We start from the raw sequence: 17,489 nt of genomic DNA on the forward strand, positions 1-17,489 counted from the left end.
TGATGATCATGAATGGGAAGTTCGAGCGCTTATATTCCTCCTCTTGCCTTCCGACTCCCACTGTCTACTCTAAATCTTGTGCCTCTAATTCTTGACTGGATTTGCACTTCGCGAGCGTTAAATGATTTCATTGAGCTGGTTTCGAACCCGCTTTGGATGTTCTTCGATGTAATTCTCGAAGCAAAACAACTGGCGGTACCCAGTGGCGTTGAAAGGCTGCCATTTTGCCCAGGTTTTGCCTCATGCCACAGGTTTGGATGGTCTTAGACTGTCGGCCTTTAAATCTTACATGCGGCACACATTCTCCTCGCTACCTCATCCTATGTCGGACTCAAAGATTTGGATAGATCAGATTAAGTGTTTGGACGGGGATGTTTCACAGGGCTTCTCTCAACGTGTAACGCCGCAGCGCGCTTATTACGCTTTGTGCCAAATGCTTTTTCGACCAATTTACAACAATACAAAGCTTGGCCCAGGTTTGCCTTGGTTGTCTTTAATCGATATCCTTCAAAACGTCAATCTTGAACTTGTAATGGCTGGGCTTGTCCGAAAAGTTACAACTCTGATCAGGAGCTTTAGCTCTCGAAAGAAGATTGCTGCTATTGATGTCACAGGCGAGCCGCTATGTTCCTTCTCACCTTTTTTTCCTGACTTCTCAAGCTTGACATAGACACTGCTGTGAACGATCCTGATACCCAGTTGCCGCAACAACCTCAATCGCCCCTGAAGCCTCGATCAACCCCAAGAACCCTCTCAGGAAGTGCAAAGCTTCTCCTAGATGTCCTCCAATGTGTGTCAGGCGATGTTCCTTTCACTGGTCTTGGGGCAGTGGTCGGTGGCCTGCAGGTTCTATTTGGGCAATATGAGGTACACTCAAAATTCGGGAAACTTACCTCCTACATGTTGAACTTCGGTCTAGAAACTCACTGATAACAACGCCGACATCGATGATCTTCATCAAAATCTTGAACGCCTAAGAAAATACATTGAACCTATCAAAGACGATATACCGGAAAGTTTTAAAGAGTTTCTGACCATCAATCTAGCACCGTGAGTCATTACCGAACTTCGCAGCCCCGAAAACAACTTTCAAGCCTTGTCATACAACTGTTTTCAGAGATATTGCGATTATAACCGATGATATTAACGCAGAAATCGATAAAGTTAAGAAGCCTTCGGTGTTGGCGAGATTCCTCTCTGCGGCTCATGATGCGAAAGTCATCGCAGAATTGGCAAGGAGGGTTAACAGTATGTTTGCTGATATCATGGTAAGCATACAGAAGTATCACTTCCTTGAGCATAATTAATGGGATGTTCGTTCTTTGGATAGATGCAAATTCATCGTATGACTTTGAGGGTAACGATGGTAAGTGTCACCTCGTCAAAATTCCTTCAATGGAGGTTCTTAATCATATACTTCCCAGGAAAGCAAGATCAACTTGGACGTGAGTTATTCCGTAGTACCCGTGTCTCTAAACGAAGCTCGCTCACTAAAATTATAGACAATCACGCCCCAAGTAGATGTAAGTGCATGTACCAGATTGTATTCTATTTCATGTTTGTCTGAGTTTGACTTCTCGATTCCTAGGCTATCCGTCGACAGTGTATGTCACGACGCTTTTGATTCAGCACGAAATTGACAAATGATTTTATTATGATTTTATAGTGGTTCGCGACAAACTCATAGAGGCCCAGGACGCTTTACCTGACAGCTTCGGTCGGAAAGCCTGCTATTCAGGAACAAGATCTAGCGTGCTCAAGAGCATTGAAGATTGGCTTAAAACGGATACATCGCCACAGGTGTTCTGTCTATCGGGGCAATCTGGTTCCGGAAAGTCTACCATAGCTGTCACTGTCTTCCAGGAGATACTAGGAATCGGTACTGATATTCGTTTCGCCGGGTTTTTCTGCTCGAGCACATTCGATAAAGCGAGTAATCCGAAGTACATATTTCCAACCCTCGCGGGCCAGCTTTGCCAATGCGATGATACCATTTACTCCATTCTGGAGCCTATGCTCGGACAGCAAGATCCCACTAGTGGCTCCGGGGAGACACAGTTCGAGAAGCTTTTGATCAGTCCTCTGGGTAGTGTCAACGGGACTACGTTGCTTGTCATTGACGGACTGGATGAGTGCAAAGGTCTCTTGGACCATGCCTTCGAAGTGCTCAATACTCTGCTCATTAACGTTAGTAGAGTGACCGCATTGAAGGTCCTCATCAGTTCCCGCTCCAATTCTCCAATTTTCGAACAGCTTTTCTTGAAGGTTTCCGAAAACCCTTCAGGATATCGTTGCTTTTCACTAGACGAGGACGTCAGCTTGCCTGAATTGCGCCACGATCTACGTCTTTTGCTTGCTGTAGAGCTCAAAACAAGGGGATTCGGCCAAAAGGACATAATCTCGTTACAGAATGTCATCAACAATGCCAACTGCTCGTTCTTCGTTGCTTTGACCGCATGTCAAGAACTTATCGGCCCGTTCGGAAATTCTTCGAAACAGGCGGATAGTTTCAAGGATCTGCTTTCGCGCGGGACGAACAAGATTTATGAGTCCGTCATAGAGCGGGCGTTGTCCGTCGTCGATTCCAATGATGATTCTGGTGATCCCATTCAGCGCCGCGGTCTGTATGCTGCCTTGGTCATGGTCGCTTTTGGACAGGACTCCTTAAGCTTGATCGAACTAGCACCCTTGTTAGGCATTCCCATTGACGAGCTGCGAGGTTTTTTCTCCGGCTTTCCCGAGAACATACTCAGTGTCAAGGATGAGACTGTGCTCATTCTTCACTCATCGTTCCAGGATCATTTAAAATCCGGCCAATTGGCCCAACCAGACGGTTCACTGCAAGATTGCATGCACTTATATATCACTCGACTTCTATTATGTCTTATGAATAAATATCTGCATCGGCATATCTCTGGCCCGGGAGGTTTCCGACTTCATGCGAATACCACTAGACAGTCTCCAAGGCAAGACAGTAAAATCACTCCGGATCTATCTTATGCTTGTCGTTATTGGCCCGAACATCTGGTCATGATAAATATGTTGACGGCGCAGGAGGAGAGACAATCTCTTTTCTTTATCTTACAAGAGTTCTTCCATGCACATCTACTCCATTGGCTTGAAGTGTTAGCAGCACTGGGTGAAATGGATCGTATTGCTTCGGCTCTCAATGTCCTGTTGAAATGGATTGAGGTAGTGTTTCTTTCCGATTGAAAGAGTGCAAATTTGAATCTCATCAGGTGTGGCAGGATAATTGTGACTCGGGGTTGGGTGATCATTCATCTTTGGAAGGCACAGTTTCCGATGCGTTAAAGTCATTCAAGTTGTTTCGTACGGCCATAGAGTCATCGCCACATCAAGTCTACCACAGTTTTCTTCTTCCTTGGACGCCCTCTGGCAGGCGAGTAGCGGAACTATACCGTCATGTTGAAGCATCCGTCACGGTGGCTGAAGTGACTTGCCATCGAAGACAATTGATCACGATTGAGCCCAGCATTGATAATGTCCAAGAACCTTTGAAGATCAAGCTTTCGCAAGATGCGTCTCGAGTCGCGGTCGTGAAAAAAGACCGTATAGAGATTGGAGAAAACGCTAAGGACACATTTGAGGTGTTTCTGGATGATTCCGGCTCGCAGTCATATATTGACGCATTGTTTGTTGGAAAGGATAATATCCTCGTCACAACGTTATCTCGTTCCAGTTACGTGGAGGTTCACCTTTGGAATGTCATATCGAAGAAAATCGAGAAAACCTTACTGCAGCAATACCAAGCAACTGGGTCTAAGATGCTTCCTATATTGGTGTTTCATTCTGAACGCGGAACTCCCAGTCTGGTCGCACTCTTGACTTCGTCTAAGGTGAAAGTCTGGGAAGCTCGAACATGGAAGGAGAGACTTATTATACAATGTCGCAGAGATCAAAATCCTCAGAACAGATTGCTCGCTCTTTCCTCGCATCACATTCTAGTCGGGCTTCATTTGAAGAAGTTACCGGCGGGGGGCTCAACTAGAACTCTGGATTTGAATTTTGCTGAATCACCTCGTTGCGCTACATTCTCTTCCGACGGCGACACACTTGCTATCGCTAGTGATACTGGGATATCACTTTTTACCCATATCCTTGAGGGTACCGCGTTAAAAATGTCTCCCTCCATCGTCCTCCCAGTTTCTCACCAAATTTCCGCCCTAGCACTCAGCCCAGTAGGGCGGTATCTTGCTGCCACCGGACAGTCATTTTTGTGGGCTTGGAAATTAGGAGATGAACAACCATTAATGAGGCTCCAGAACGAACAGAAACGGACCGTTTCTTCCGTTGTGTTCTCAAAGGACGGGAAATATCTCCATTGTGCTCATATATGTCCCGGTTCCAGGACGGCATTGTTTGACATGCGAATCATGGAGGCGCCTATATCGGTTCAGATGCCCGTAACTGCATTGGCCATGTCCTGTAGTGGCAAGATAGCTACAGGATCCAGTAATGGTACAGTCACTATCTGGGACTCCAGCATGACAAACGTGTCGCGATACTGGAAAAGGGAACGTCATCCTAGTGCAGTGAAATTTGTTGCTTTCAGTCTGGATGGGAAATTCGTTGCCTCTATCTCACCGGAGAGAGTGTACATCAGAAGTACTGGTTCGGACCTTGGAAGCAACGAGCTCGCACAAAGGCTACCAGTTCAATCTCTCCCCGAATCCTATAGTTATTCTTTTTCCCAATGTGTATTTTCTGGGGATTCTTCATTATTCCTGTGTATTATGAAGGCTGATGCACGACCTACATTCGCGCAAGTATGGCAAATGGCTACCTGGAAACTTCTGGCAGAGTTTGAGCTTGACAGCCGGGATTACTCGCCTGACGAAGATATACAATCCATATCGTTATCACAGGAAGGATATTTGTTCGCCATCAGCTCTCGAACAAACACACGGTTGGCCGTCTATACTCTCGCCTACAACGAATCTTCGATTTGCATCAAACACACCCAACGAATATCTGTGGTTGGAAGACCTCCGCTACTATTGTCGTTCACCCAGGACAAAAAATATATCATCTCCACTGCCGGTGCCTTTGACATTGAGCGCGGACTTGAGCAAGTCAATGAAATACCTCGCACTGATGCATTTTTTCAGGACGGCTGGATCGTTGATTCTGACGGTCAACAGAGATGCTGGATACCATTCGAAAAGGACATACGTGATTGGGCGTCTTGCAGGTCTTTGCTTGTATTTTGCACTAAGGCATTGGGAAACGTGGTTTTAATTGGGGTACGTCCTATTCAATGATAATAAGTTGTTGCGTCGGTCATTGGTAGTACGATCAAAATTTTTTGTAATTCTCATAATAAAGTCGCCTGTTTACCACCGTGTCGTCTCGCGTTGTGCTACTACAAGAGTACCGGCCAGTACCATGGCCAGCTGGTTTCCTCATGCATACTCGCTTAACGTGCTCATGCCATTGACTTCTAAGTGTCACTACTTCTGATTCTGGCGTGGCAAAGAAGATCGATGGATTTACTGATTGGAAGCCTCGCAAAGCAACGAATCATGATAAATTGGACGATTTGGAGTTAGTACGGTCGCTCTGCCACCACTATGTCTGCCCAATCCAAAATACCACAACCGCCGACCCTACCTTTTATTGGCAATGTCGCACATCTTGACAGAGAGTTGCCTATCCAAGGCTTCACCCTTTTAGCTCAACAATATGGAGAAATATATCTCATTGACATTCTTGGTACGAAAGAACGATGTCATTTTTCCCAGTTTTTCTCTTTGTGCTGAATAGTTCCATAGGCCGCAAGCTCATATTCTTGAACACGCAAGAACTTGCGAATGAAGTTTCTAACGACGCTGCGTTTCGGAAAGGCGTGGTAGGGTCGCTGAATGAAGTACGGTATCTTTCAGGTGATGGTCTATTCACTGTGCGTCTTATGTTTGAGTTTGTAAAAAATTTGAATTCACCCTGATATATAAGGCCTATGAAGATGAACCTAACTGGGCGATAGCACGTACGTGTTACTGTGAATCGATTACTCTGCCGTTTTTTATGCTGTTCTATAGATCGACTTTTGTTGCCTGCATTCAATACCATGGCCATTCGAGATATGATGGAAGACATGCGCGATATCTGTAGTCAACTTCTTCTCAAAGTCAGACCTCTTATTGCTGCTCCGACCCCGTTCTGATCTTTCTTTGCAGTGGGAACGGTACGCCGGGACACCACAATTTCATTTTCTCTGTATCCTCAATCTCTTTGATGAGCTTCGGACCCGACCATGTTATTGACCCATCAGACGATCTTACTAGAGTGGCTCTCGATACTATCGCTCTATGCTCTATGTCATATCGGTGAATTGATTATCTTCGTCAAATCAGAAAATGGAACTGATTTTGTTCTCTAGATTGAATTCCTTTTACACTGTGCGTCATACTTCTATCGCTCGATCATCATGCTCAACAAGGAATCTATAGGAGAATCAGCCCGCCTTCGCCGCAGCTATGACTGATTTCTTGAAAGAATGTTATATTCGCTCTACCCGTCCAAGTTTTATGCAAGCCTTGATGTCGGGTACCACAGCGAAGTGGGAAAGCGACGCAAAATTTATGACGGATGTTGCGACTCGTAGTAAGCATCCTATATCATAACGTTGTTCAAATGTGACTCAGCAACTCTTGACAGTTCTTAACGATCGAAGAGAAAATCCTATCGAGAAGAAAGACTTGCTTGACACTATGCTTTATTCAAAAGATCCCAAAACGGGGCAGGGCTTGAGCGATGATGCGATAGTGAAGAATGTATGAGCATTAACTTTCAGAATTTGGGTTGTCAGCTTGATGCTTAATGAGCTTGTGTCCAGCTCCTCACTTTTTTGATAGCAGGTAACTTGGTGGCTTTGTTTGATTTACACTGACTTCTTGGCTGATTACATATGTGCAATCCTCAGGTCATGAAACCTCTTCAGGTACGCGATAGGGCATTCGATGATATCCCCCACCCTCTCAGTCCCGTATTAGGCCTTATGAGTTTCATGACTTACTACCTCATCAAAAATCCCGAAACAATGCGCAAATTGCAAGCGGAGGTCGACGAAGTCCTTGGTGGACAGCCTGTTCAATACCAGGACTTGAGCAAGATGCCTTATCTCACCGGTAAGTCGTGATTTAAGATAATATCCAATGTTTAATCAACCTGCGAGCAGCGGTAATCCGAGAAACGCTTCGTCTCGCTCCTACCGCTCCTATGCGGATGGTAAAGTCATTAGAAGACACTTATCTTGCCAAGGGGAAATATTTTGTCAAGGCGGGTTCGTCTTTGATAGTCAACACGTGGGTGTATCAGAAGGATCCCAAGGTTTGGGGAGAAGATGTAAGTCCCCGTGTATAGCTGTTTGCCTGTGAAGTCATTACTTGGACTCCATCCTTCTCAAGGCTCAAGAGTTTCGCCCTGAAAGAATGTTAGACGGGAAATTCGAAGCACTTCCGGTGAGCTTTTAGGTTTCGTGGAGATATTTATTGTCAAGCTAAACCTTTGTTCAGCCCCAGTCCTGGCAACCAGTACGTTTTCAGTTTCTCATCAATGGTGGATTTAATGAAGATCTTTGGTTAGTTTGGATTCGGAATGAGAGGATGCATAGGTCGGCCTTTTGCATGGCAGGAAGTCAGCCTTGTAATGGCTTCAATTCTGCAAAAATTCGATCTGTCTTTTGTGGACCCAACTTATAATCTAGAATTGAAGCAAGCGCTTACTGTCAAACCAAAAGATCTATTTATACGTGCCAAGCTCCGTCATCAAGCTCCCCATTTCTACCCAACTGCATCTATTCTCAAACAAGTTTCGCAGAATAGTACCGCTCTTTCTGTTGCTGCTGTATTCAAAACCGAAGCGAGACGTCCTATGTATATTTTCTATGGGTCAAATACTGGAACCTCGGAAGCTTTCTCACAAAGAATCGCGAATGATGCTCCGAGTTATGGTGTGTAGGCTTCTGGAATCATCGGGGAGAGAACTGAAGTCGTAATGTAGGGTTTGCACCCAGACTTGGTAGCCTTGATTCGGCAACTGGCCACCTCCTTACCGATGGCCCAACAATCATTTGTACTGCTTCATATGAAGGTATATACATTACCAATGTCGGAATCTACTCATATTGATAGTGTCCTTGGATTCGCAGGTCAACCTGCGGATAATGCTGCCCGTTTTGTTGACTGGATATCGACTCTCCAAGGTAGCGAGCTTCGAGGCGTCCGTTATGCAGTTTTCGGTTGCGGAAATAGCGATTGGACCCAGACATACCAGCGAGTACCTACGCTGATCGACGAAAAGCTACAACAAAGTGGTGGAGAATGTCTCCTTCCTCGAGGCGCAGGAGACAGCAGTAAAGGAGATTTCTTCGATATATTCGACCAGTTCACAAGGAACCTGTGGGCGACCTTAACGAAGGTGAGGACAAGCTCGCTTACTTATTTAATTCCATTTATATGGCTTTTCGATTGGTCAGGTCTACTCGACTGTACACTCTGAGTCTATGGATTCCGGGTTCAAAGTTGACATCGACTCTGGTGCTAACAGACCGGCTGCTTTGCGTCAGTCTGATGCGGCCCTGGGTTGCGTTATCGAAAATCGCGTTCTGACAGCCCCTGGTCATCCCGTTAAGAGGCATATCGAATTCAAGTTGCCTGAAGGTTCAACATATCGAGCGGGTGACTATCTCGCAATGTAAGTGATTCTGTGAGTATCCCGCTAACGTTGACCCTATGCTCTTTGTCTTTAGTTTGCCTCAGAATCCTCCTCGAAACGTTCGCAGAGTTCTTGCGCATTTCGGCCTTTCCAATGAACAAAGTGTATGTCCGTCATTTATCTCATTGTACGTTCTGTACCAACTTGAGTCGGTAACCTTAAGGTTACGATTTCTTCCATCTCTCCAACGTTCCTTCCAGTGGACAAACCTGTCTCACTGACCGAAGTTTTGAGTGGCTACGTCGAGCTTTCACAGCCAGCTACCGCTCAAGATCTGCGCACTTTGATCGATGCGACAACCGACGACGCCGTCCGGGCGCAATTAGTCGAGCTTCAAGAGTCCTATCAAAAGACTGTTCTCTCTCGCAGAATCTGTGTCTTGGACCTTTTAGAAAAACACCCCAACGGAATCAGTCTCGATCTTGCCACCTACCTCCGTATGCTTCCACCCATGCGAATAAGACAATACTCAATCTCCTCTTCTCCGTTATGGAATGCTGAGCATGTCACGCTTACTGTGAGCGTGCTTGAAGCTGAATCGTTGTCCGGAGAAGGAAAGACGTTCCTTGGTGTTGCGTCTAATTATTTGTCAGAGCTCGTTCCGGGAGATCGGGTGCAGATGTCTGTGCGTGCTTCTGCCGCTGCTTTCAGACTACCAGAGGATCTCGAGATACCGCTCCTCGCGTATTGCGCGGGCTCAGGGCTGGCTCCACTGAGAGGGTTCATACAGGTATGTATAATGCTGTACAACTTACTTTATTTATTAAGCTCACGCAAATGCCCCATTAGGAGCGAGCCTTGCAAAAAATATCTGGTCGAAAAGTTGGGAAGATATTGCTTTTCTTTGGCTGCCGTGATCCCGAGGGAGACTATCTTTATTCAACGGACGACCTTGCGGAATGGTCAAAGCTCGGCGTGGTTGATATTCGTCCTGCGTTTTCGAGGGTTCCAGAACGTTCGAAGGGATGCAAGTATATTCAAGAGTACGGCATTAACATTTCTTTCTTAAAACTGTTAGCCAACTCAAACGCTTTCAGTCGATTATGGGCTGACAAAGAGGACGTTGTGGCCGCCTTCAATGATAAAGCTCATGTAAGCCTTTTCCCTATCTTATATAAGAGTGTCATTCAATTTGTGGTCCAGTCTTTTATTTGTGGTTCGAACCAGATAGCGAAAGCAGTCAGAAAGCAATCGGTAGAGATTTTACGATCCCTGCGACCCGATTTGGACCAATCCCAAGCCGTGAAAAAATTAGAATCGGTGCTGAAAGGACGTTTTGCCACGGATGTGTTCGATTAGGACGAGTTTTTTGTAGTTTATCTGTGAGGAATCCTAGTCGCAGCCAATTCCTAAAAAGGAAGTTCGGTATCACAGTACTTACATAAGAAAAATTCGAATCGATATTTTTGACTCTTTACTCCAAACATTGTCCAAAGGATTTCGAGCATACATAGGTGAATGGTCTCTTTATTCAGTACCAGCTCGTGCTAATCGGTAGACTGATCAAATACGGACTCCGGACTCAGTCCATGGCCCAGTACCTCCTCCAACCTCGTATCGAAGCAATTCCACTCTATCTCTCTCCCGACGACACTTCGTTCCTCAAAACACGAATATCCTCAATCGAGATAGAATTGGCGCGTCTAGAGATTCAACTTTCGCAACTCAAACGCCAACTCAAAAAGAAAAGACAAAATCTTGCGTTTATGTATAATATTCTTGCACCAGTTCGCCAATTACCCTTTGAGCTTTTGTCCAACATTTTTTCCGAATACTGTTCTCTCGCTATCAAGAGGCCTAGACCTATCCCGTCCAGAAAAAGCTTGAAACCACAATTGCTCTTATCACAAATCTGTTCGACATGGAGGCAAGTCGCTTTTGGGACGCCTAGACTTTGGTGCGAACTCCGGATCTTGTTGAGCCCAAAAGGTGGGATCTCTTCAGATGATATCGATGCAATGATGGTGGACTCTTGGCTCGGGCGCAGTGGATCACTTCCTTTGCATATCTTGATTGCACAGTGGCATCCAAACAGTTCTCTTGCTCCTCAAAATCTCCTAAATCGACTGGTTCCGTTTTGCAATCGCTTGCAGTCATTGTGTTTAGCCCTACCTCTCCAATGTCTTCTTTCATTCCTCGACAAACAACTGGCTTTTACCGTTTTGAACAAGATCGACTTGACTCTTCTTCAGAATGCAAACAAATCAGAATTCAGTGATGTTATACCAAGTTTCCCTCAATGTCGTCGATTTACAACGTTTCTCAATGCGCTTCAATTACGCACCGTCAAATTGAACCTGTCTTGTTCAGCATACAGCAATAGCTCTTTCTTGGCTCAAACCGTATTCATGATTCCCCTTCCTTTGAAACAGCTACACTCTTTACATCTTGAACTTCGTGACCCTGGCGACTACTACTCTCTGGCTGATGCTCGCTCCTACTTTGAATTACTCCGTAATTGCCAGCATACGGTAGTCGAGTGCCGGTTCGTACGATGTCCTGCATGGCTATGTGACGCATTGCTCAAGATTTCCGGAACTATGGTTTTTCCCGCCCTGAAGGTTCTCTGTCTGGAACAGTGGCAGGAAGAGAACGAGGCGCGGTTTATCCAACATATCACTGTCCCTTCTCTTGTTACCCTCCGTATCGATCACAGCGACTATGGCGGGGATGATCCTTCTGACTCGTTCTCCCAGCATCTCATCGCCCTGAACACGAGATCCTCTTCCTCGTTATCGACGCTGGAATTGATCCGCGTGCGGTTGATGTGTACAAAGGACATCCTTTCTGTCCTTGTCGTTCTGCCGACTCTCAAACACCTGAAGCTCAATGACTGTAATCTCAACACGAAACTGCTGATGCACGGACTCCTTCTTTGCGACTCGGAAGGACATAAGCCTATAATCTCAAAACTCGAATCGTTGCATCTGGTGGATTTCGAAGTCATCCCGAAAGGCTGTGAAAACTGCATCGTCGACATGGTAGAATCTCGCACCGTTGTGAATGGTGATTCGAGAGCGTACTTCAGTACTTTGACGTTAGCCTATAGACATCATCGAATTACAGAGACGATGATTACTCGGTTGAACGATCTGCTGCTTCACTTGAATCTAAAGGCGAAAGACTAAGGAGGACCTGGAATCGCAGACAAGGGTTCTCAAGGTGTGTACGGGCTGGTACGGGTGGAATTGTTGTATGTATATACATACATCGTTGCTATGCCATTCTTATATATAGACTGTACATCCCTAAGTATGTACTCAGTAAGAGTGAATGGAACTTTGTCGTTGCACACTTTTTCCAGACCTTCACGATGACAGCAACGTTCCGCCGGCTTTTGGTGCTCACCCCTGTCCTTGTTTTGACCACATTCGTTCTCTACCTTTACACATCGCAAGAACTTGGACATTTCTCTACCCTTTCTACTTTCTACAATTTTACCTCGGCATATACTCCGCCAAAGCCCTCTTTGGATCTAGGCTTTATTTCCAAAACTTATGTTATTTCTCTTCCGCACCGGACAGATAGACGAAATGATATCGTCCGTCTCATGGATGGGCTGCAGATATCTAATTGGGTGTATCACGATGGAACGTACGCGAATACGTCTATCGTCCAAGATTTACTTCATAACGTCCAAGCTCAGCGAGTGGAGAACGAAGATTACTCCTTGCAGGATACTATACACTTACCGTTTTCCTGGCCAGCAGATGCAAACAACAAATTCCCCTCATACGATTCCAATTCATCCTCCGATCCCGATTCGATATCCCTCGCTGGCGCTGAGCTATGGCCTTCACAGCCTACACCAGACGTCCCGCTCCCGAAAACATCGATGATTTGTGCGGAGGACAACTTTCGGCTAACTAAGTATTCTGCTGAGATGCCGCAGTGGCGGTATCTGACTCCGGAACGAGTTGCCGCATTTCACTCACATTTCACTGCTATACGACGCGTCGTGGACGACAATGCTCGCGCTGGGGTAGATCTGAGTAGAGTGGAAGGGAAAATGCAGGAGAATATTGCTTTGATCTTGGAGGATGACGTGGATATGGAGGTGGATATTAAGGAGAGGATGAGTGTGCTGTTGCCGATGCTTCCTTATGATTGGGATATGTTTTTCTTGGGTGTGTTATATAAATTATTCTCTTCAATCCTTTATCATTAATCCTATATTTCCAGGCTTCTGCTGGTCCAAGGAAACAATTCACCCTGTTGTCGAAGATCCGTACATTATTCCCAAAAAGAACCTTCTTTATCCCTCTTTTCAACCCCGCTGTTTACATGCTTATGCACTCTCGCCTGCCGGTGCTGTTCGTCTCCTTATGCATCTCCGCAATGAGCATTTCGCTTATGGTCGTTCCGTCGACCTCGCAACTGAGTGGCTCATCTGGGACAAACGCGTCAAAAGTTTTACTGTGGTCCCTCCAGTAACCATACAAAGGAAGGTGACCAAGACGGATATCACGCTTTTTGGAGGTGCCCTTTGGAAGGAGAAATTGGAGGAAGGCGTACTGGGAACTAAGCAAAGTGGAGACGAGGTTTAGGTCTTCTCTACATCTGCCCACCAGAGTTGAGAGCTACCGTCATGCTCGTCCACACTCCAGATTTCGCTGGATTCTTTTTCTCCGATGCTCTGAACTTCTAGTCAGCGCTTTACGCTCAGGGATACTGTACTATAATGTATGTTTATTACTCATAACAGTCAAATTTGATCCTCTCCAGTCTCTCTTCGTTGGTGTTTGAAAGAATCTTCCTCGTTTTGCAACCTCACCTCGAGTGTTCGCATTATCCCTCAAAGAAACGTTCGATACATGCAGCTACTGATGGTTATTGCAAGGTGGTACGTGTATCTAACCTCCCGTAATCGCTTTCCCTTTCTTACCCACTTGCAGCCGAACAACGGCCCCTGTGGGCCCGTGTTCGGTCCTCAAGTTGAAACCTGCCAATGAACCATGTTTGGCCTTGAATCTGGGTTATTGACATGTTCTACTTTAGTAACAATGTTTCTCCGCTCAAGTGCTATTCGTTGTATGGGCTCAAAACGAACAGCTCGAGGATGAGTATTCAAAAAGATTATTGATTCACACTTTTTCACCATTGACATGACGTTCAGTCTCAAACTCAAAATCGAATCGTAAGGAGATTATATGATGCACGTTTCTGACAAGAATTGGTATATTTATGTAACCGAGTGCGAGCAACATCGGCGGGTAAAAAGTGGTGTTTATCAACGTCTAATCATCATCCTCGGAATCTGACGACTCGTCGGAATCCTCCGACTCAACGATTTTGACTACAGCACGCCTCATACTAGAAGATTTTCTTCTCCTTCTGGGGAGGCTGCCAGCCGTTGGTTGGATTTGTCCCTTCGCAGATTGCTTTCCCACAACATCTGATCGAGGGGTAATAGTGATAAACTGTTCAAAGCCACGACGCTCTCTCAGAGGGGTTTCGGATAATGTGAGAGGAGGGGGTACACGGATTAAAGGAAGGTCAACAAGTTCGGGTATTAAGGATAAGAGGGTGAAAGAAAGGGCATCGGAGTAAGAGGAGGGAGAGAGCGTCTTCAGCGAGTAGTCTTCATCAACGTCGACGGATATAGAGGGAGAAATGGTTTGAGTGTTAATCGTCATGACGGATATCAACGACGCTATCAATGAATTTGTTATGTAGTCGTTCGGTTGGTTGTGAGTGTACGAGGACAAATTGTATTAAAGTTTGAGTGTTCAGAAGGTGCCCTCTTATAATCGAGGTATAGGGGCTCTCCTACCATCACTTCAGCGAGACTTGGTCCAGACCTCATGCATTCAGACTTGTCTCAGCCTGTCTCGTGTCCTCGAAGCATTACAAGCGCCCCCTAACTTGGAGAGTGAATATGATCTGGACTGAGGTCCAACTTAAGTCGAAAAATAAATCGAAATAAATAGAGCAGATATATCTTGTGTCTGACCATAGGACACTGCACAACCGACCCTCACTGACCATCGTATGAATCTCATTCAAGTTCATCTGCACACGAGAAAAATCTGTATCCATTCACCGCTCTGCAATGTTTACAAATGTAGAGAACCTTACACGTTGAAATTAAACAGATACGCTGGGGTCTCATAACTTTGTCATGCTTGTCCGTCATCCAGCATGTCATTGTGTATCCAATCAGTCAGGGGAAAAACCCTAAATGTGAAGGGGTTTTTCGCAGTCTTAGAGAGTGGTCTCTAGTTATTAAAAGATGATGTAGGGGTCTTTCACTGCAGAAGAATCATGTCTCAACTCGGACCTGCATATGCAGTTTCCGGGATGGGAAGCTGAGATTGAACGCCCGTAGTATCACGTTCTGTGTCCTGCCCGCATACTATCAGACATCGATGATGTACACTTGCATATGCTAAAGGAGACTTTGAGGAGACTGTGGGGTGCATTCTGGATTTGAATATCTATGCGAATGTTGGGACTAGCATCTTCAGCCTGAGTCGAAGCTAGTCACTTCATGGCACCATGCCTGGGGGAAGGGGACAGGGACTTACAGTACAGTGATATATAGAATGTATCAACTCAGACTTCATGCCACTGGAACTGGATGCTCAGACTTGACCGTGGCAGCTCCGGTAAGGACGCATACATCCCAGGCCGTCTTGGTTCAATAACTCCAAAATCAATGCACACTGGCGCCAGCCATAAGCGAAATTATAACCGTGACTGTAGTACTCACTCCGCTAACCTTAGGAGAATGGAATTATGCTAGGCTTTAGGCAGTTGAATCGGCCAAAGAGGGCAAAAAGCGACCGACTTCAAAGGATCCGATCTTTAGGAATTTGATTGATTTAGAATTATAGTTGACGATTTACAGCGCGCGAAAGGGATGCTGGACGAAGCCAGGCTCAGCGCCTGAGATCTTTGTAGATGTATGCTAGTATTTGATACTTGAATTTACGGAACATAACCTCCACACAGCTGTGTGCTACTGCTTATGGTTCGCTTTGCGCAGGTAGCAGGAAGTATTAGCGTTGAAAAATCTGGACCAACTAACAATAATTATTTAATTATGTGTATCTAGCCTCCGGATCCATTTCTCCCCGACATGGATCGGTTCCGAATTATTGTATGTGTCGTTCTCTCAAGTCCGATCGACCATTGATTTTATATAGAGCTGAGGACAACAGTCCCAGAGAGGACTCAGAGAGGCTCATAACCGGCTGTTTCGACTATTGCTTTATGGCTCTGCAAGTTCATCGATCATGGACTGGGAGGATTTTTGATACCTCTATATGCAGTTATACGGTGAGCCAAATGGGAACCGGCGGTTTTCTCTTTCTACATGTGTACCCCGTAGACTGCCGTAGAACGCGTTCCGTGAATGGGGAAGGCATCATCAGAACAGTCAATTGTCAGCTTTGCTTCGACTAAATCTGATGGCCCACGGTACTCGTGCTCTTTGTATACGGTAAATTTGCCGTATGGGTTGTTCTTTGCTATACAGTGACACTCTTCGGATCTGCTGTTACAGTTTCACTACCGTGTCCTGTTGTTGTTTCATTTCCTGCTGTGATCAGCTGGAAGGTTCTTGAAGGACAATCCCTTAGCGCTTGGGGGCAAGAGGATGCTATAAGAAGTCCAAAGTGCGTAGCAACCAACAGTTCTCTTTCTCTCTCACACAACTGATCAACATTGGCTCAGGAACATAATGCCCAGCCCGCCCAGGATTAGCACAATTTCTGGAAGACATACAACATCAGAACCTTGCTCTCCTGTTGATTCGCCTCCAACTAAACATAGACACACAGACTCGGATCCTGCCTTCAAACTTTCCTTGACCCCTCCCACAGTCTATCATAGCTTGGCTTCCAGCTTCTCGTTCTCAACTGGAAGCCTCAATTCCGATCGATTGGGTTCCGCTGGCGGTGGTCGAGGTCGTAGTCTGCACGCACCGGTACAGATATCACCACCCCCCTCGCGCGATACCAGTGTCGGCTCACAAGACTCGACGGATACGCACGGATCCTGGCGCAAATATTTTAGTCCCAGATCATGGAAGACCACACCGTCGAAGAGACATGCACCTGTTCCTCAAGAGCAGACCGATGCGTATTTGAGAACGAAAATGGTACGGTTCTTCTTTAATCTGACATCCTTGTTACTGATGATTCGTATCGTCAGCGCGTTCACTATGCTGTCAAATCAATCGGTGAGGTTGCTCGTACCGGGATTGAACTTGTTGCAGACACAGGGGAACTCATTCCCGTGCCTGGTCTCGCAACCGTCGCCAAGCTACTCTCGAGCATTTGGGACGCGTTGGATGAAGTCGGTGTACGTCGCTTTGTCTGACCACGACATCTATGCACGCTCTCATTACAGTTTTCAGTCTAATCGGCTTGCATGTCTACGTTTAGCTGGTCGTTGTGCCGACTTTCTTCTCGCAATATACGAGGAAATCCACGAGAGGGGAGATAGAGTCACTGCAGAACTTGCGAAACCTCTCAAGAAGCTTGAATCGTATGTCGGATGGACACTTCGGAAACGTATAATCTCACATACCTTTTTCTCGTAGTTCTTTCAACATGATTTTCGATCTCATGGTAGAACTCAAGGACCAACCTTTCTGGAAGCGCTGGCTTGACAGAGACGAGATTCAGGCGGATATTGAGAGATGCCACGAGTCACTGCATGATTGTCTGGTCCTCTTCAATGTCAGCCCACATATTTTCTATGATGGTCACTGTTATGACAATCATTAACGACTCTCGTAGATGTCT

The 17,489-nt window shown here is 45.8% G+C and overlaps 7 protein-coding genes across 7 annotated transcripts; 6 read left to right on the forward strand and 1 right to left on the reverse strand.

Annotated features, from left to right (window-relative positions):
* Window positions 1-119: 119 nt before the first annotated feature.
* On the forward strand, window positions 120-1,861 carry C8R40DRAFT_515459 (uncharacterized protein). Its single transcript, XM_046235306.1, has 9 exons — window positions 120-614; window positions 671-867; window positions 920-1,050; window positions 1,118-1,268; window positions 1,331-1,366; window positions 1,430-1,445; window positions 1,503-1,523; window positions 1,589-1,604; window positions 1,667-1,861. Exons 1-9 carry the CDS (start codon window positions 290-292, stop codon window positions 1,707-1,709), a joined length of 936 nt encoding a protein of 311 aa, XP_046083063.1. The 5' UTR covers window positions 120-289; the 3' UTR covers window positions 1,710-1,861.
* C8R40DRAFT_516005 (uncharacterized protein) lies at window positions 1,862-4,387 on the forward strand. Its single transcript, XM_046235309.1, has 3 exons — window positions 1,862-3,192; window positions 3,249-3,857; window positions 3,914-4,387. Exons 1-3 carry the CDS (start codon window positions 2,014-2,016, stop codon window positions 4,007-4,009), a joined length of 1,884 nt encoding a protein of 627 aa, XP_046083064.1. The 5' UTR covers window positions 1,862-2,013; the 3' UTR covers window positions 4,010-4,387.
* A 1,204-nt stretch (window positions 4,388-5,591) lies between these two features.
* On the forward strand, window positions 5,592-10,035 carry C8R40DRAFT_1174043 (cytochrome P450; the record flags this gene model as incomplete). The annotated part of the gene is made up of 23 exons (XM_046232117.1): window positions 5,592-5,733; window positions 5,793-5,920; window positions 5,974-6,007; window positions 6,060-6,148; window positions 6,198-6,205; window positions 6,261-6,347; window positions 6,401-6,419; window positions 6,471-6,624; window positions 6,679-6,794; window positions 6,857-6,878; window positions 6,944-6,961; window positions 7,014-7,148; window positions 7,199-7,365; window positions 7,428-7,481; window positions 7,536-7,553; window positions 7,606-7,972; window positions 8,023-8,112; window positions 8,171-8,439; window positions 8,498-8,715; window positions 8,771-8,840; window positions 8,900-9,466; window positions 9,526-9,828; window positions 9,880-10,035. The coding sequence occupies 23 exons, from the start codon at window positions 5,592-5,594 to the stop codon at window positions 10,033-10,035; spliced, it is 3,231 nt and encodes a 1,076-aa protein (XP_046083065.1).
* Window positions 10,036-10,265: 230 nt separating this feature from the next.
* On the forward strand, window positions 10,266-11,864 carry C8R40DRAFT_1174044 (uncharacterized protein; the record flags this gene model as incomplete). Its single annotated transcript, XM_046232118.1, has 1 exon — window positions 10,266-11,864. One exon carries the CDS (start codon window positions 10,266-10,268, stop codon window positions 11,862-11,864), a length of 1,599 nt encoding a protein of 532 aa, XP_046083066.1.
* A 185-nt stretch (window positions 11,865-12,049) lies between these two features.
* Window positions 12,050-13,283, forward strand: C8R40DRAFT_1053529 (uncharacterized protein; the record flags this gene model as incomplete). Its single annotated transcript, XM_046224855.1, has 3 exons — window positions 12,050-12,718; window positions 12,752-12,863; window positions 12,919-13,283. The coding sequence occupies 3 exons, from the start codon at window positions 12,050-12,052 to the stop codon at window positions 13,281-13,283; spliced, it is 1,146 nt and encodes a 381-aa protein (XP_046083067.1).
* A 690-nt stretch (window positions 13,284-13,973) lies between these two features.
* On the reverse strand, window positions 13,974-14,372 carry C8R40DRAFT_1174046 (uncharacterized protein; the record flags this gene model as incomplete). Its single annotated transcript, XM_046232119.1, has 1 exon — window positions 13,974-14,372. One exon carries the CDS (start codon window positions 14,370-14,372, stop codon window positions 13,974-13,976), a length of 399 nt encoding a protein of 132 aa, XP_046083068.1.
* A 2,011-nt stretch (window positions 14,373-16,383) lies between these two features.
* Window positions 16,384-17,121, forward strand: C8R40DRAFT_1119301 (uncharacterized protein). Its single transcript, XM_046228723.1, has 2 exons — window positions 16,384-16,840; window positions 16,894-17,121. Exons 1-2 carry the CDS (start codon window positions 16,421-16,423, stop codon window positions 17,059-17,061), a joined length of 588 nt encoding a protein of 195 aa, XP_046083069.1. The 5' UTR covers window positions 16,384-16,420; the 3' UTR covers window positions 17,062-17,121.
* Window positions 17,122-17,489: the final 368 nt, after the last annotated feature.

Source organism: Lentinula edodes, assembly GCF_021015755.1.
Source record: "Lentinula edodes strain Le(Bin) 0899 ss11 chromosome Unknown C8R40scaffold_34, whole genome shotgun sequence".
Lineage (NCBI taxonomy): Eukaryota > Fungi > Basidiomycota > Agaricomycetes > Agaricales > Omphalotaceae > Lentinula > Lentinula edodes.

What these genes read in the sequence shown, in the direction of transcription:
- C8R40DRAFT_516005 (XM_046235309.1), top strand. Translation starts at nt 2,014, where the DNA reads ATGCTCGGACAGCAAGATCCCACTAGTGGCTCCGGGGAGACACAGTTC. An exon ending in TCCTGTTGAAATGGATTGAG is followed by an intron (nt 3,193 to 3,248) that starts GTAGTGTTTCTT and finishes CAGGTGTGGCAG; the next exon opens with GATAATTGTGACTCGGGGTT. An exon ending in CACTCTTGACTTCGTCTAAG is followed by an intron (nt 3,858 to 3,913) that starts GTGAAAGTCTGG and finishes ACAATGTCGCAG; the next exon opens with AGATCAAAATCCTCAGAACA.
- C8R40DRAFT_1119301 (XM_046228723.1), top strand. Translation starts at nt 16,421, where the DNA reads ATGCCCAGCCCGCCCAGGATTAGCACAATTTCTGGAAGACATACAACA. An exon ending in CGTATTTGAGAACGAAAATG is followed by an intron (nt 16,841 to 16,893) that starts GTACGGTTCTTC and finishes TCGTATCGTCAG; the next exon opens with CGCGTTCACTATGCTGTCAA.
- C8R40DRAFT_515459 (XM_046235306.1), top strand. Translation starts at nt 290, where the DNA reads ATGCGGCACACATTCTCCTCGCTACCTCATCCTATGTCGGACTCAAAG. An exon ending in TTCTATTTGGGCAATATGAG is followed by an intron (nt 868 to 919) that starts GTACACTCAAAA and finishes ACTTCGGTCTAG; the next exon opens with AAACTCACTGATAACAACGC. An exon ending in GTATGTTTGCTGATATCATG is followed by an intron (nt 1,269 to 1,330) that starts GTAAGCATACAG and finishes TTCTTTGGATAG; the next exon opens with ATGCAAATTCATCGTATGAC.